At 34.1% G+C, this 15,913-nt stretch overlaps 1 protein-coding gene and 1 long non-coding RNA gene across 4 annotated transcripts; both read left to right on the forward strand.

Moving 5' to 3' along the window:
- Positions 1–7,837: 7,837 nt before the first annotated feature.
- On the forward strand, positions 7,838–10,180 carry LOC137743815 (uncharacterized). The gene is made up of 2 exons (XM_068483750.2): positions 7,838–8,201; positions 8,290–10,180. The coding sequence occupies exons 1-2, from the start codon at positions 7,838–7,840 to the stop codon at positions 10,152–10,154; spliced, it is 2,229 nt and encodes a 742-aa protein (XP_068339851.2). The 3' UTR covers positions 10,155–10,180.
- Positions 10,181–13,498: 3,318 nt separating this feature from the next.
- Positions 13,499–15,827, forward strand: LOC137743898 (uncharacterized). 3 transcript variants are annotated; one of them, XR_015953003.1, is made up of 5 exons: positions 13,499–14,157; positions 14,316–14,392; positions 14,746–14,813; positions 15,445–15,494; positions 15,591–15,827. It is a non-coding gene; the product is annotated as an uncharacterized LOC137743898 (long non-coding RNA). The 3 variants fall into 3 exon arrangements; XR_015953002.1 differs by lacking the exon at positions 15,445–15,494 and having other exon boundaries at positions 13,499–13,925; positions 14,044–14,157; XR_015953001.1 differs by lacking the exon at positions 15,445–15,494.
- The last annotated feature ends 86 nt before the right edge of the window (positions 15,828–15,913 follow it).

The raw sequence follows: 15,913 nt of genomic DNA on the forward strand, positions 1-15,913 counted from the left end.
TAGAACGTGGTTCCTGTGGTTACTTCTTCTTCCTTTGCATAGTTGGCTACTTGCTTGTGATTATCATAGTCCTTTGCAACATGACCAAATCAATTACATTTTTCCACACTTGGCTTTTCCTTTGTATCTGCACACACCAAAATGATACTTCTCACAAACTTGGCACTCTGGTTTCACACCACTTTGACTACTACTCCCTTACTTGTTCTGAGGGTTGAACTTATTAGTCTAACTTCCTCTAGGATTATTGTTCCAGTTTGTGCCATTGTTGTTGTTCCAATTCCGACTTTGAGACCAATTATTTCCCTTCTTATGTTGTCCCTGCCATTTCTGATTTTGCTTATTTTGTGAACCTTTGTAAGCTCCAGAGGCATGGTTGTTGCCAACTCTAAGATTACTAAAGGCTCTCTCAGTTCCTGTCAACCTATCCCTCTCATCATGCAAGTCTTTTCTTTTATCGTAGACTTTGACAGATGCCATAAGTTCTTCAATTCTAATAGTGTATAGGTCTCGGGTTTCCTCTATAATGGACACAATAGACTTATATCTCCTACTTAAACTCATCAACAGATTTTGCACAATTCTTTTTTCAAGCACATCTTCACCAATTGACTTCAGGTAATTCACAATTTCAAAAAACCTAGCCAAGTTATCATCTAGGGTTTCACCTTCTGTCATTCTCAAATATTCAAATTCAGTCCTAACTGCTTGAAGTTTTACAGCCCTTACCTTTTTATCACCTCTTAACTCCCACCATTTCTCAGTAAGTATCAATGAACCAACCAAAAAAGGAACCACTTTTATCCCTTATGGGAATTTCAAAGGGAGAACCTCACTCAAAGTTTACGCCCCTTCTTGGAATCGGACCTAAAGCTCTGAAACCATGTTTAAATGGTATTAGGCATAGCTTCTTAGGTTGATTAGTAGACGAAAGGTGAAAACTTTATAGCAAAAAGTTTAGAGAAAAGGATGAACACAGAGAATAGAGAATGCTCAGTATATTCATTGATTGAAATCAAAGAAGGAATATACAAGGCTATATCACCCCAAACAGTCAATTGCTCAAATCCTATTTTTCAGGGAGCAAGGACGCATCTCTAGCCATTCAGGCTATCGTAGGCTATGATCCTTCCACTTGGGAGAGGATCGGATGACACAGTATAATCCTAAAGAGATAAGAATAACATCTACAATTTTCTAAAATTAGAAACTAGTCTAGTTGTTGTGATTTAAGTCTAACGGCTACTTCTAAAATGGCAAGTTCTTCATTCCTTCGATTTCTTCATTCTCTTCAACTCCTTTCTGCAGGATTGTCATTAAGCTAGTATGCATCTTAATTCTTAACATCAAAACTCATACTGGATGTGGTAGTCCATTATAATAGACTTCAAAATTTGGGTGTAGTCAATTATAATTTTAAAAGAAGATTTAGATTCTAAAAGCATGGTGTAGTTAAGTAAGGATTAGAGATGATTTTAAAGAATACATCCAAATCCAGCGGTAGTCTATGCACCTTAGAACTTTTTGGTTAGTTAAAGTGGCTGGTTATAGGTGGTTGTGAGCCAATGATCTTTATTTTGGTTAGTTGATTATTATTTTTAATTATAATTCAAATGGGAAAGAGAAAGGCATATTTTATTGGTTTGTATTTCTATATCAATATAGTATGTTTATGTTATGTTTAATTTTTTTTTTCTTTCTTTTTCAAATTGTGCACTGGGAAAGAAATTCATTTGATGTTGTAGAAATCAACTAAAAAATCCTAAGAAATCAATGAAAGAAGTCCATACAAATTCATAGAAATCTACATTGGAAATCCATCTAAATCTGTCAAAATCCATATAGAATTGTAGAGTCTACTAAAATTCTTTGAAATTTATCACTTAAAAAAAGTCTATTAAAATCTTCTGAAGTTCAAATTGACTACACCCCTAAGTTATTTATGTTCTTTACACTCCTTTTAGGGATGGAATCAAAACTCATAATGTTTGTGGTAGTCCGAATTGGAACTACTCTTTCAATGGAAAAGAAGAAACACACAAATGGCTATCGTCATGTGGTTTCAAATTTTCAACTTTGTCCCTTTTTCATTGATGTTATCTTAAAGAATATCCTGGTTCAGTGGTTCCGTTATTTTTCAAGCAATCATGAGTTTTAATTAATATCTTATTCTCTTGCATTGTTCTCTTTCATTGTATCTTATTTGACTTGGGAGAAACTCCACTTGCTTTCTATGGCTTGGTTGGGTAGTGAATGGAAAAAAATCAATCTTAAGAGGAAATCTCTCTTTAACGTATTGAAGGGTTTGGAGAAATGAAAATATGATATTTTTTTTAATGCTTATTGTGCTTAAGATTGATTTGATTGGATTGGACAAGATTCAAGCTCAAATGAAAGATAGAGTGAATGATTTTTCATTTTTAAGGGATTAGAAGAAACTTATCTCATTTTCGTCTTGCTATTCCTCGGGAATTGAAAGTGATGATTCTTCTTAATTAGTAACTTATCTTATAATTTCACTTTCGACTGGTTACTGCAATTTGCAAGCATTCTTGTAGAGTCGTATCTTTTATTTTCTTGAAATGAAACCAACTTAATTAATCTTAAGCACCAAATGAGCATAAAAATATATCATATTTTCATTTTTCCGCACCCTTCAATACGTCGAAGAGAGATTTCCTCTTAAGATTGATTTCTTCCGTTCCCAACTACCCAACCAAGGCATAGAAAGCAAGTGGAGCTCCTCCCAAGTCGAATAAGATGTAGGGAGGAAGAGAACAATGCAAGAGAAAAATTTCCCATCAGTTCCCCTTCACCCTAACAACTAAGCATCTAACCACAAACTCTATCACTCTCATAACCAAAAGAACAATACTTGGTTACTCAACGGATGAGTAGGAATTCATATTTAAAACTATTTGTTGCCGATTCATAGAACTGTATTTTTTATCAGAACCGTTGATATTATAAATCGCTCTATAAATATCGCCTTTGCTAATAATCAAATAAAATTAAGGTCATTTAGTTAGGTTCTGAAATCTCTTTTTAAGGTATTGAAGGGGTTCTGAAATCTCTCTTTGTATTGAAGGGTTTGGAAATCTCTCTTTTGACGTATGGAAGGGTTTGAAAATCTCTCTTTGACATGTTTCAGGGTTTGGAAAAATTTATCCTAATGTGCGGTTATGTTTGTTTGCCAGTTTTCTCAGCACACTAAGGTCTTCGCTTTTTTCTCATATATATTATAATATATGTAGACCTGTTACTGTAAGCAATATCTTTTTCTCTTGCATTGTTCTCTTCATTATATCTTATTAGACTTGGAGGAGCTCCACTTGCTTTCTATGGCTTGGTTGGGTAGTTTGGAATGGAAGAAATCAACCTTAAGAGGAAATCTCTCTTCGACGTATCGAAGGGTTCGAAAAAATGAAAAAATGATATTTTTTTAATGCTCATTTGGTGTTTAAGATTGATTAGATTGGATTGGACAAGATTCAAGCTCAAATGAAAGATAGAGTGAATGATTTTTCATTTTTAAGGGATTAGAAGAGGTTGGATTAGAAGAAACTTATCTCATTGTCGTCCTGCCATTCCTCAGGAATTGAAAGTGATGATTCTTCTTAATTAGTAATTTATCTTCTACTATCACTTTTAACTGATTACTACAATTTGCATGAATTCTATTAGGGTCGTATTTTTATTTTCTTGAAATGAAACCAACATAATTAATCTTAAGCATCAAATGAGCGTAAAAATATATTATATTTTCATTTTTCCGAACCCTTCAATACGTGGAAGAGAGATTTCCTCTTAAGATTGATTTCTTCCATTCCCAACTACCCAACCAAGGCATAGAAAGCAAGTGGAGCTCCTCCCAAGTTAAATAAGATATAATTAATGAAGAGAACAATGCAAGAGAAAATTTACCCATCAGTTCCCCTTCCCCCTAACAACTAAGTATCTAATCACTAACCGTATCACTCTTATAACCAAAAGAACAGTACTTAGGTACTCAAAGGATGAGTAGGAATTCGTATTTAAAACTATTCGTTGCTGATTTATAGAACTGTATTTTTTATCATAACAATTGATATTATAAATCGTTCTATAAAGATCGCCTTTGCTAATAATCAAATAAAATTAAGGTCATTTAGTTAGGTTCTGAAATCTCTTTTTAAGGTATTGAAGCTTTCTGAAGTCTCTTTTTGTATTGAAGGGTTTGGAAATCTGTCTTTGACATGTTTCAGGGTTTGGAAAAATTTACCCTAAGGTGCGGTTATGGTTGTTTGCCAGTCTTCTCAGCACACTAAGGTGTTCGCTTTTTGCTCATATATATAATATAATTATGTAGACCTGTTACTGTAAGCAATATCCTATTCTCTTGCATTGTTTTCTTCATTATATCTTATTTGACTTGGAGGAGCTCCACTTGCTTTCTATGGCTTGGTTGGGTAGTTGGGAATGGAAGAAATCAATCTTAAGAGGAAATCTCTCTTTGACGTATCGAAGGGTTCGGAAAAATGAAAATATGATATTTTTTTAATGCTCATTTGGTGCTTAAGATTGATTAGATTGGATTGGACAAGCTTCAAGCTCAAATGAAAGATAGAGTGAATGAATTTTCATTTTTAAGGGATTAGAAGAGGTTTGATTAGAAGAAACTTATCTCATTTTCGTCCTGCCATTCCTCGGGAAATGAAGGTGGTGATTCTTCTTAATTAGTAACTTATCTTCTACTTTCACTTTCAACTGGTTACTACAATTTGCATGCATTCTATTAGGGTCGTATTTTTATTTTCTTGAAATGAAACCAACATAATTAATCTTAAGCATCAAATGAGCATAAAAATATATCATATTTTCATTTTTCCGAACCCTTCAATACGTGGAAGAGAGATTTCCTCTTAAGATTGATTTCTTCCATTCCCAACTACCCAACCAAGGCATAGAAAGCAAGTGGAGCTCCTCCCAAGTCAAATAAGATATAATGAAGAGAACAATGCAAGAGAGAATTTTCCCATTAGTTCCCCTTCCCCCTAACAACTAAGTATCTAACCACTAACCCTATCACTCTCATAACCAAAAGAACAATACTTGGGTACTTAAAGGATGAGTAGGAATTGATATTGAAAACTATTTGTTGCTGATTCGTAGAACTGTATTTTTTATCAGAACAGTTGATATTATAAATCGCTCTATAAATATCGCCTTTGCTAATAGTCAAATAAAATTAAGGTCATTTAGTTAGGTCTTTGTATTGAAGGGGTTGGAAATCTCTCTTTAACATGTTTCAGGGTTTGGAAAAATTTACCCTAATGTGCGGTTATGGTTGTTTGCCAGTTTTCTCAGCACACTAAGGTCTTCGCTTTTTGCTCATATATTTTATAATATATGTAGACCTGTTACTGTAAGCAATATCCTATTCTCTTGCATTGTTCTCTTCATTATATCTTATTTGACTTGGAGGAGCTCCACTTGCTTTCTATGGCTTGGTTGGGTAGTTGGGAATGGAAGAAATCAATCTTAAGAGGAAATCTCTCTTCGACGTATTGAAGGGTATGGAAAAATGAAAAAAATGATATTTTTTAATGCTCATTTGGTGCTTAAGATTGATTAGATTGGATTGGACAAGATTCAAGCTCAAATGAAAGATAGAGAGAATGATTTTTCATTTTTAAGGGATTAGAAGAAACTTATCTCATTTTCATGCTGCCATTCCTCGGGAGTTGAAAGTGATGATTCTTCTTAATTAGTAACTTATCTTCAACTTTCACTTTCAACTGGTTACTACAATTTGCATGCATTCTATTTGGGTGGTATTTTTATTTTCTTGAATTGAAACCAACATAATAAATTGGTATCAATTCATAATTTACACAAGTTGAATATAAGACGTCTCACTTACAAGAAAAAATATCAATAGAATATATTTTAAAAAAAATATCAATAGAATATGTTTTATTCTTTAGTTGTGTTTAGTTGTTTTCCTTCTTATGAGTCATGACCCACGGAGGACTTCACTTTTTGGTGTCTTTCGTGCCATGAAATTCTCTTTAAGGCAAAAAATAACTAATAATGTTATACTTTCCTTAAGATTTCGTAATTGTTTTTCAAATTTGCATAAAATTAGACAATTTTAATTTAATCTTGTCATTTTCTTACCAAATGAAAATCTGAAAGAGCACTATAAAATAATTTACCTATATTTAAAAAATTCAGGTAAATTATTTGGACATGTGTATTAGTAAAAAAATTTCCCTGTATATGTAATGATTCATGCAAAATAATTTACTTAAAATAAAAAATGTTATTTGATTCAAAATAAATTTATCTATATTTTATATAATAATATAGGTAAATTATTGCACACATATATATATTAGTAGTAAAATGTGCCCAATATATATAATAATGCATGAAAATAATTCACCTACAAATGAAGGAAATTTGATTAACAAATAATATATCTACTACTTTTTTTTTTTTTAATGAATTTCAATTTTTTTTTTTACTACAAACATAATGTACCTACAATATAATTTACCTATTGTTTAATCTTATAAGAAAATAATGTATCACTGTTTTTTGTTTTGGTCGAATATCTACTGTTTTATTTTAATGGAGATAATTTGTCTTGGTTTAATTTTTACGAAATAATTTAGGCACTGTTTAACTTTACCAAAATAATGGAACTACTATTTTAATTTACCTACAAAATAAATGTTATTTGATTCAAAATTAATTTACTTATATTTTACATATAAATATAGATAAATTATTTTTAACACGCATATATAATAACAAACAAAAAATGCTTAATGTATGTAATAATCTAGGTATTACCTACAACATAAAAGAATATTAATTGTTTCTTTGTTGTTTTTATCAAACAATATTATTATTTGATGCAAAATAACTGATTGTACAAAGGATTGTTTTTTTCCATACGAAAAATGTGCCCATAATTGTTTATGAACATGGATAAATTAATATATATATATATATTCTTAATATTTATCAAACAAGAAAGGTAAAATTTGCATATGGGGTTAATTTCTAAACATAATTAGGGCGAGTAATAGTATTTATTGACATAATTAGGGTTTTGTGGCATACGTTGTAAATATGTGATAATAATTGGTTACATATTTGTCTACATGGTACTCTATTTGAAATTTGGGTTTTATTTGGATGTTTAATATTAGGTGGGTTTTTGTTTGGAAAATAGGAGTTTCAATGACCTTTTTCTAAAGAACCCTAAACTTTATACTGCAATATAACCCATTTCAATGGAGAAGAAGAAACACATACTTGGTTTTCTTTGTATGATTTCAAATTTTGAACTTTGTCCCCTTTTCATGGATGTTATCTTTAGACAATATCCTGGTTCCGTATTTTTCAAGCAATCTCGAGTTTTAATATGATATCTCACAATCCTTTGGGACGGTTGGATAACCATTTCGTTATTAGAACCCTAATGGGATATCATTTTTGTTTAATAACCATCCTTCATTGCTTTTATACGATTGTGTGGACTTTTATGCCTTGACTCGGGAGGAGCTCCACTTGTTTTCTATGGCTTGTTGGGTAGTTTGGAATGGAAGATATGAGTTGTTGTTCTGAAAATAACAAGGTCCTTTTCATTGTGGAAAACCTCTCTCACGTATTGAAGGGTTTGGAAAATGTATATTAATGTGTGTGGTCATGGTTGTTTGCAAAGAAATACTATCTTTTAAGCTCACACACACACACACCAAAAAAATTATACATAGATGCATACCTTTGGTTGCTCCTATATATATATGATATGTGCAGACCTGCTATTGTAAGTTAAAAAAAAATGGATCACGGCTTCCTCCTTGTCCTCTTATTCTCTTTCATTATATCTACACCATACATTCATGCAACCAACCAAACTGAATGCACCTGTCTCCTGGCCTTCGCCCGCACTCTATCTTCTCCTCCCATAAATTGGAGTGGTTCTGTTGGTTGTTGTCGTTGGAATGGCATCACTTGTAATCAAGAGGGTTGGGTCACCCATTTGATCTTACCCTCCAAAGGGCTCAAAGGAGGTATGTTTGTCTCATCACTTGGAAATCTCACACATCTCACCCACTTGAATCTTTCCCAAAATTCACTTTATGGCACCCTTGAAACTAAATTCTTCTCGTCTTTGAATCACCTTGAAATCCTTGATTTGAGCTATATCCAGACAATAACCTTCTTTCTGGTGAGCTACCATTTTCTTTGAATAACCGTCTTTGAATCACCTTAAATTCTTCTCGTCTTTGAATAACCTTCTTTCTGGTGAGCTACCATTTTCTTTACCACCAAAAAATATCCAGACAATAGATTTGTCAAGCAATCACTTCCATGGTGCAATTCCATCTTCTTTCTTCCAACAAGCTTGGAACTTGACTAGTTTCAATGTCAGCAACAACACCTTATCTGGATATATCCCTTCATTTATTTGTCTCCAATCATCTCCTTCCATAAGAGTATTGGATTTTTCCTCCAATGAATTTAGTGGCAACATTTCTCAAGGGCTCGGGGGGTGTTCCGAACTGCAAATTCTTCGTGCCGGTGATAATAATTTGTCAGGATCACTTCCAGAAGATATCTATAACGCTACCAAACTTGTGGAACTTGCATTACCTCTCAATTCACTAAATGAAGCCATTAGTGAAAGAATTGCCAACCTTGCCAACCTCACAATCCTTGACTTCTACTTTAATAATTTGAGTGGTGTGCTCCCTCTCAATTTTGGGAAACTCTCCAATTTGAAATTCATGAATTTTGATTTCAACAACTTAGAGGGTAATTTGCCTCCATCTTTAATGAACTGCACAAACCTCCTAGAAATACATTTGGGATTCAACTACTTGGAAGGAGACCTCACCACACCTAATTTCTCCAAACTCAGCCACCTTAGTAAACTTGACCTAGTTGGGAATAATTTTACCGGTATCTTGCCAATAAGCCTTTACTCATGCAGGTCCCTAAAAGCAATTCGGTTGAGTGAAAATCCTTATCTAGAAGGACAAATACAACCTGAGATTCTTTCATTGAAATCCTTGTCCTTCCTCTCGCTTGTTGATTTACGGTTGACCAATGCCACTGGGGCATTGAAGATATTAATGCGTTGCAAAAGTCTTCGGTCACTCTTTCTTGGCGGTTCGTTTGGTCGCGAGGCATTGTTAGCTGATGATGACATGGTTGATTTTCATGGATTCCAAAATCTTCGATTGTTGAGTTTGCAAAGGTGTGGGCTCACTGGTCAGATACCTGGTTGGTTCTCAAACCTAAAGAATCTAGAGGTGTTGGATCTGAGTAGTAATCAAATCACAGGGCCAATTCCAAGTTGGTTGGGGACTCTTCCAAAACTCTTTTATTTGGAAATGCCAGACAACCAAATTTCAGGTGAATTTCCAAAACAACTTTGTAGATTACCAATGTTGATGGTGAATGCATCTCCAGTAGACAATTATGAATTTGAACTTCCTCTCTTCAGTCGCAGCATAGAAAATCCAAAATTTTTGCCGCGTAAATTGTCTTACTTTCCAGGAGCAATAGTCCTATCAGTCAATAACAGTAGTGGTAGTATACCTACTGAGATCGGGCAATTGCAACTTATTCGTGAGTTATATCTTGACAACAACAACTTCTCTAGCGACATTCCAAACCAAATATCTAACCTAGGCTATCTAGAGTATTTGAATCTCTCCACAAATCATTTGTCCGGGAAAATTCCCTCGTCAATGACAAGCCTTAATTTTTTGAAAGAATTAGATGTCTCATACAATAATCTCGAGGGAAAAATACCAACGGGCACGCAACTTCAGAGCTTCGACGCTTCTGCATTTGAGGGGAACCTTCAACTTTGTGGCGCACCACTTCCAAATGCGTGCAGAGACATTGATGCGGATAATAAGAATAGCATCGACAAAGATACGGACAATGAACGTGATGAGCTTCTTTGGTTTTACATTTTTGCAGCCCTAGGTTTCATTGTCGGATTTTGGGGAGTTTGTAGTTCTTTAGTTCTTAACAAGACATGGAGGTACGCGTATTTTCGGTTCTGGGATAATGTACAAGATTCACTCTATGTGAAGATGGTAGTGTGCATGGCCATGATGAAAAGAAGGATTAAGGAATAGATTGTACATTTCATTATGTATTTTCAGATTAAATAAAACAATTTGGGTCCTGTTGGCCGAGGAGTAAAATTTGCTGATGTCGCTTTGAGCGCGTCGTTGACTTCTTTATCTTGCCCGACAACATCATTCCAAAGCCAATGGGCCAAGTTTTGATTTTGTTTTTTGTGGCTTTGGATTCATATATATGTGATGATGGTCTTCGGCCACTTTAAGACCTCGGCCGACAATGAAGTTCCTCGGCCACGAAACGTATCTAGCTAATGTTCCTCGGCCCACTTTACAAAACGATATGGCCGAATAAAAATGTTGACCCTAAAAATTACAAAGCCTACGTGGCGCGCAGGCCGAGTAACTAATAAGCTAACTACGTCCTTCGGTCGAATGCGGGGCGTGCCAACTCGTCGGCTGAGCTCAGCTGAGGAGTAAAATTTGTTGATGTTGCGTTGAGCGCGTTGGTGACTTCTCTATCTTGCGACTGCGGCCGAGGAAGGAACAAATCTCGGCCTTTGGATTCTCGAGCCTGAAGACAAGGCTGCTAGTTCTACGAAGTTCAATATCAAATTCGGCTCTCAAGGTGCCGAATGTAGTAACCTGGTAACACCTCACTTCGCCGGGAAGGCTAATGAGATGACCTCTGCCAATAAGGATTTGAAAATCCTTCTCGACCGAGACTTGGATAGATAACCAGTCGGCCTCGACGCAGTGCTGTTTATCCAAACTGAAGGTGCTTCGGGAACGGCTGATTCTACGGCAACAGTGCTGTTTATCCAAACTGAAGATGTTCGCCGGTTGCCTTCACAGTGTTGTTTATCCAAACTGAAGATGTGTCGGCGGAAAAAAGAAAATAAAAAATCTCAAGATGTTTGAGAGGTTTTGCGCAGGGCAGTTGGGTGTTGAATTGGAGGTCCTCTCTATGGTGTTCGCAGCCTTGTATTTATAGAAGCAGATGTGTGGTGCGGCTTCACTTGTGTAGAATTTGATTTTAATTCAAACTCATCAGCTAGAGTCTAGGTCAAAGACTTCTCAAGGTAAGCAACAACCTATCTTTTAGATATCATTTATCTTTAAACGATCCGCTGGATATAGCCAATATTAGGCTTAGATAATCCAATATATATTAAGAGATAATATTATGATTAAAACCACAATATTATTCCTTAATAATAATTGAAAATTATCTCAACCACTTTATCATCCAACGGTCTAGAACTTTACTCATCTAACGGCCTTGATTGTATGGGCCGATAGCATAAATTTAGGTCCAAACAGTCCTGTTGAAAATGCTGATGGGTAGTGAATGCCCACAGTGTTTTGGTGGAGTTTTTCAATGCCCTCACATATTGGCTTTTAACATTTGCATTGTTTATGAATAAACATATACATTGTCAATTCCCAAGACAGTTTGAAAACTGACTCTGGGAATTCAGGATGTCATTTGTCAAAAAGTGTGTTGTAAATTTCAAATGTAGTAATACGAGTTGCTCTATAAATAAAGCACTCGACTGCAATCAAAACATATACAAGAAAATATAAGAAGAAGAGAACGAGAGAAAAAGATCAGTAACATCATCTATTCCTCTGTCTTTATTTGTTATCCTCTTGTGCTATATTTTAGTGTGACATATTACATCTACCTCGCACCTACCATTAAAATGGTTATCTATCTAACTTTGACCTATTTATAACAGGTCATATCATTGTATGTGGAATGCACCTATATTAGAGAATTTTAATTTTGTATATTTAAATAGTATGACATTTTCATTTTGTGGTTGTTTATTTTATCATGATGTAAGGTTTGATTTTTAATATATATGATAGTACAATAAAACTATTCGGACACACAATATTACCATTCTTGTTGACACAATATATACTTCTAGTACATGTGAGTTCTACCATTGTATGTAGGTTTCTCTTATATTAAAGTGTGCGTCAACATTAGTGTCAATTTGTGTGTCTAAGCAGCCGGAGTAAGATTCTTTCCCCTTCTAATCTCCCTTCCTTTCCCTCCCCTCCTATTTGAACAGTTATGATTAAGTCACGTTAACATCTTATGTTAACTTTTTTATAGAAAGATATAAGACAATATGAAAGGAGGAGAGGGAAGAGGATTGAATTAGAAGGGGAGAGAATTCTGCTCCTAATAGCCTCAACAATAGTAGTATATTCTTTCAAGTTTCGTCATGGTGTAAACCAAATGTCAAATCTGAGTAGTTTTTTTATATGAACAATTAACAATGTCCATATAATGACGACAATTAACATTGTGAAGCAGTGTTTATATGAACTTTGGAAATATACAAAATTTTAGTTTTGAAATTTTTAGTAATTCTTCATTTTGAAACCAACTAAACTGAAACATACTGTTAAAATTTTATTGAAATTCATTCAAATATTCTAAAATCATTAAGACGATTGTTGCTTAACATATCTACTAATATTTTTTGAGTATTGATAGACTCACCCTATTGTCCTATTTCTCCACCCACATTATAATTTCACCCATCTTAAAAAGTTAAAAAATTAAAATGCTATTCCCCCCATCCCCCATTATTCCTAAAATGACCTTTAATATATATTTATACATTTTTTACTCTATCTCATCCTTAATCGCAACACCACATTCACGACGACAGTCGAAGCCCCAGCCCGACCGTCCACTCACCACCAGCTCGCAACCCATTCACCACCACCTCTCAATACTCAATACCTTTCTCCCCTACCCACCACCACACTCCTGACCTCTGCCTCTCTGCCACCCAAACCACTAACGCACCCACACCACTAACGCACCCACACCTATCCCCCTCTTCACTCCATAACCAAATCCTTCTCCAATTACATAGCCAACCCATAATCCTCACCTGGATTTCAATGAATCTCATCCAACCTAGACCCTAGAAACCAACAATTTTTTGGGTGCAAATCTGTGATTGTCCAGAAGCTTCTCCATTGAAGTGGTTATGGTAGTTGATGTGCTGCGGCATTTACATGTCAGCTGCCCATTTATAAACAATGGTCAAAAAAAGATATATGTGTCAATAACATTTTGATTAAAAGGTGGATGAGAAAATAAAACAATAAAGTAAGCTTAATAGTACTTTTTTTTTTAAAGAAATTATATATTATTTCTATACTAAAACTCAAACCAGCGTGCACTGTTTATGAACAGTGTGCGGACAAATGCCCTCCAAATATTTGTCTCAGAATGGCTTCTATCGGCTTTTGTACAGTGAAAGGGCGGTTTTGCCCTTTCGATTCCACGCGTCCGTCATCGCTCCATCTTCTGTTCGATATTTTTCCTCCTCTTCTTGACTCTTCTGTTCGATATTTACAGGCGGATTGCGTTTCCAAGTGCCAAAAATACAGGGCCTGCCTCTTTGGACGTTTCCAATCTTTCAAAAATGGTGTTCATGGAGGTGATCTGACACGGATTTCTCTGCAACAAAATCCTCATTTGAATTTTCCTTATCATAATTATTTATGATCTCATTTTTATGTCTTAAGATAAGGAGGGGAATTTTGAATCCAGTTTTCAATTCAAATTGTATGTGAAATGTTATTTGTTTTCTTTTTTTTTTGTTTGTTTCTTTTTCATGCAATTATCATCATTTGGTCACAGCTGCTCGAGTTTGGTTTGTGTCCAACTTTCCGATTGTATTTTCTGTCGACAATGATCTCATTGTTTCTAATGTGGGACAAGGTTTGAAGTTCAAGAGGCCAAGAACTGGGCACCCTCTACAGACTGCAGTACTACTACTTGCTGAGGTCTATTTCAGTTCCTCTCTACTCTCTCAATCTTCATAACATGCTTTTATCTATCTATCTATCTTTCTTCACATTTATATATTAGAATTGACTTAAACCATTTACTAATTGGTTATAGGGCTATTTCCTTTAGCATTTATTTGTGGGAATGATTCATGTGGTTTCACCAATGAACTTGCATCCTCGGATGACAAGAGGACTCAATGGAGAGCAGTATACAACTCAAAATCCAGTAAGCTCTTGGATGTATTCTACTTGAAATCAGTTAAAATCTTAAGATTAAAACACTGATGGAATTACCGTCTATGATATCATAGTATTGAAATCTAGCGAAGATTGTTGATGCTCATTGCTCCTCTCCGCCATATACACCTGTGATTGAATAACAAGGAGAACGTGACCCGAATTGGCTCCAATCGACTCTTCCAAGTGACAAGAAGGATTTGATTATTGGGATTTCTTAGCAGGTAATAATGTTTCAATCTTAACTTATGATTGCGTTGAAGTAAAAGATTGGATTTTATTAATGGGTTTTGGATTTTGATTTTGATCCAATTTACTTATTGATACGTAAAATGGAGCTGGATGAGGTTATATGCTTTGATTGCACTTTTTGATGGATATAGTTGTTTTGGTTTTACAATTGCGCCTTTATGTTTGTAGATCACAATTGTTTTCGTTTTATAGTAGTCCTATATCTTCAAAACTCTTGAGCAAGGATATCAGATTCTATATATATATATATATATATATATATATATATATCTATCCAATTATTCAGATTTATATTTTAATTTCATATTTATTGGTTTTATTTCAGTAGTTCTACAGGTGATACGATTACAGAGGTACTATAGGAAGTTACAAGATTTCATGCAAACGATTAAGGTTGGACTCTCTCTCTCTCTCACCCTTTTTTCTTAAATGTTGATTGGGTTTTATGTATTGTTACATAATTATTTTATTTTAGTCTTTTTCTCAATCAAACATTTTCATTGAAAAATTCAGTTTATATTCATCAATAAACAAAAATAAGTTAATGCTAGTGAGGTGTCTTTCTGTCTGCGCGTTATCTTATCTCACTTCGTATGGTCTTAACAAATAATTAAGACTCATAAGAAATTTACCCTTTTAGCCTTGCCTTTAAATGATACAGACCATCTGTTTTCCTTGCTTCAGTATGACTATAGAAATTGTTTGGCTGGTTAGGAATATGTACCCCTTTCCTTGGGGTTTTCAGTGATGTGTTTTTAATAGAATTACATATTTGAGTAATGAGTTTTTTTAATGGTGTTAAATTTATGATGCTATTTGTAAAATTTAGTCAAAATTTTTTTAGCAATTATTATATCGTTTGATTCTAATTCGTAATTACTTCTTTTGTTAAATTTAAGCTTGATTATTTTAGTAAATCTTTATGCCTTATGTCTAAACACATATACCTAATACATATACAATACTGTATACATGTAGTTTTTATAATGTTGCTAAGCATTTTGAGTGTGCATTTTGTCTGTAGAGTGTGACAAAGGCAAAACAGGAAACAACTACTTCATATAGGAAGAAGAGGTGTTTAATTGGTTTTTTTTTTTTTTTTTTTTTTTTTAATTTGGTTAAATTCAAAGTTGGTTGGCTTGCGTCTAATTCGATCATTTGCTTGCACAGGTTGAAGTCCCTGGTTTTATTGATGCTGGTGTCTGAAATCAACCCAAGTTAATGTTAAAACGTTATCTACCTTTTCGTTATGATGAGAATTGAGAACTTAGAACCCTTTTTTTATATGGTTCCCATTTTTGAAATACGAAATTGAATTACTTTTCTATACCATTTTGGTTATCATTCATTGAGAATTTGTTAATTGTTTTAATATATATGAGGTAGGATTTCTACTTTCTGCATTCATTTCTCATCTTTAGAAATTGAAGGATTTCATATTGTCGAATAGTTTATGAATTTTCATATTAATTCTGTCAATATGTTGTTGCAGT

The sequence above is a fragment of the Pyrus communis genome, chromosome 11 (assembly GCF_041283825.1).
Source record: "Pyrus communis isolate YQ-2024b chromosome 11, ASM4128382v1, whole genome shotgun sequence".
In the NCBI taxonomy this organism is placed as follows: Eukaryota; Viridiplantae; Streptophyta; class Magnoliopsida; order Rosales; family Rosaceae; genus Pyrus; species Pyrus communis.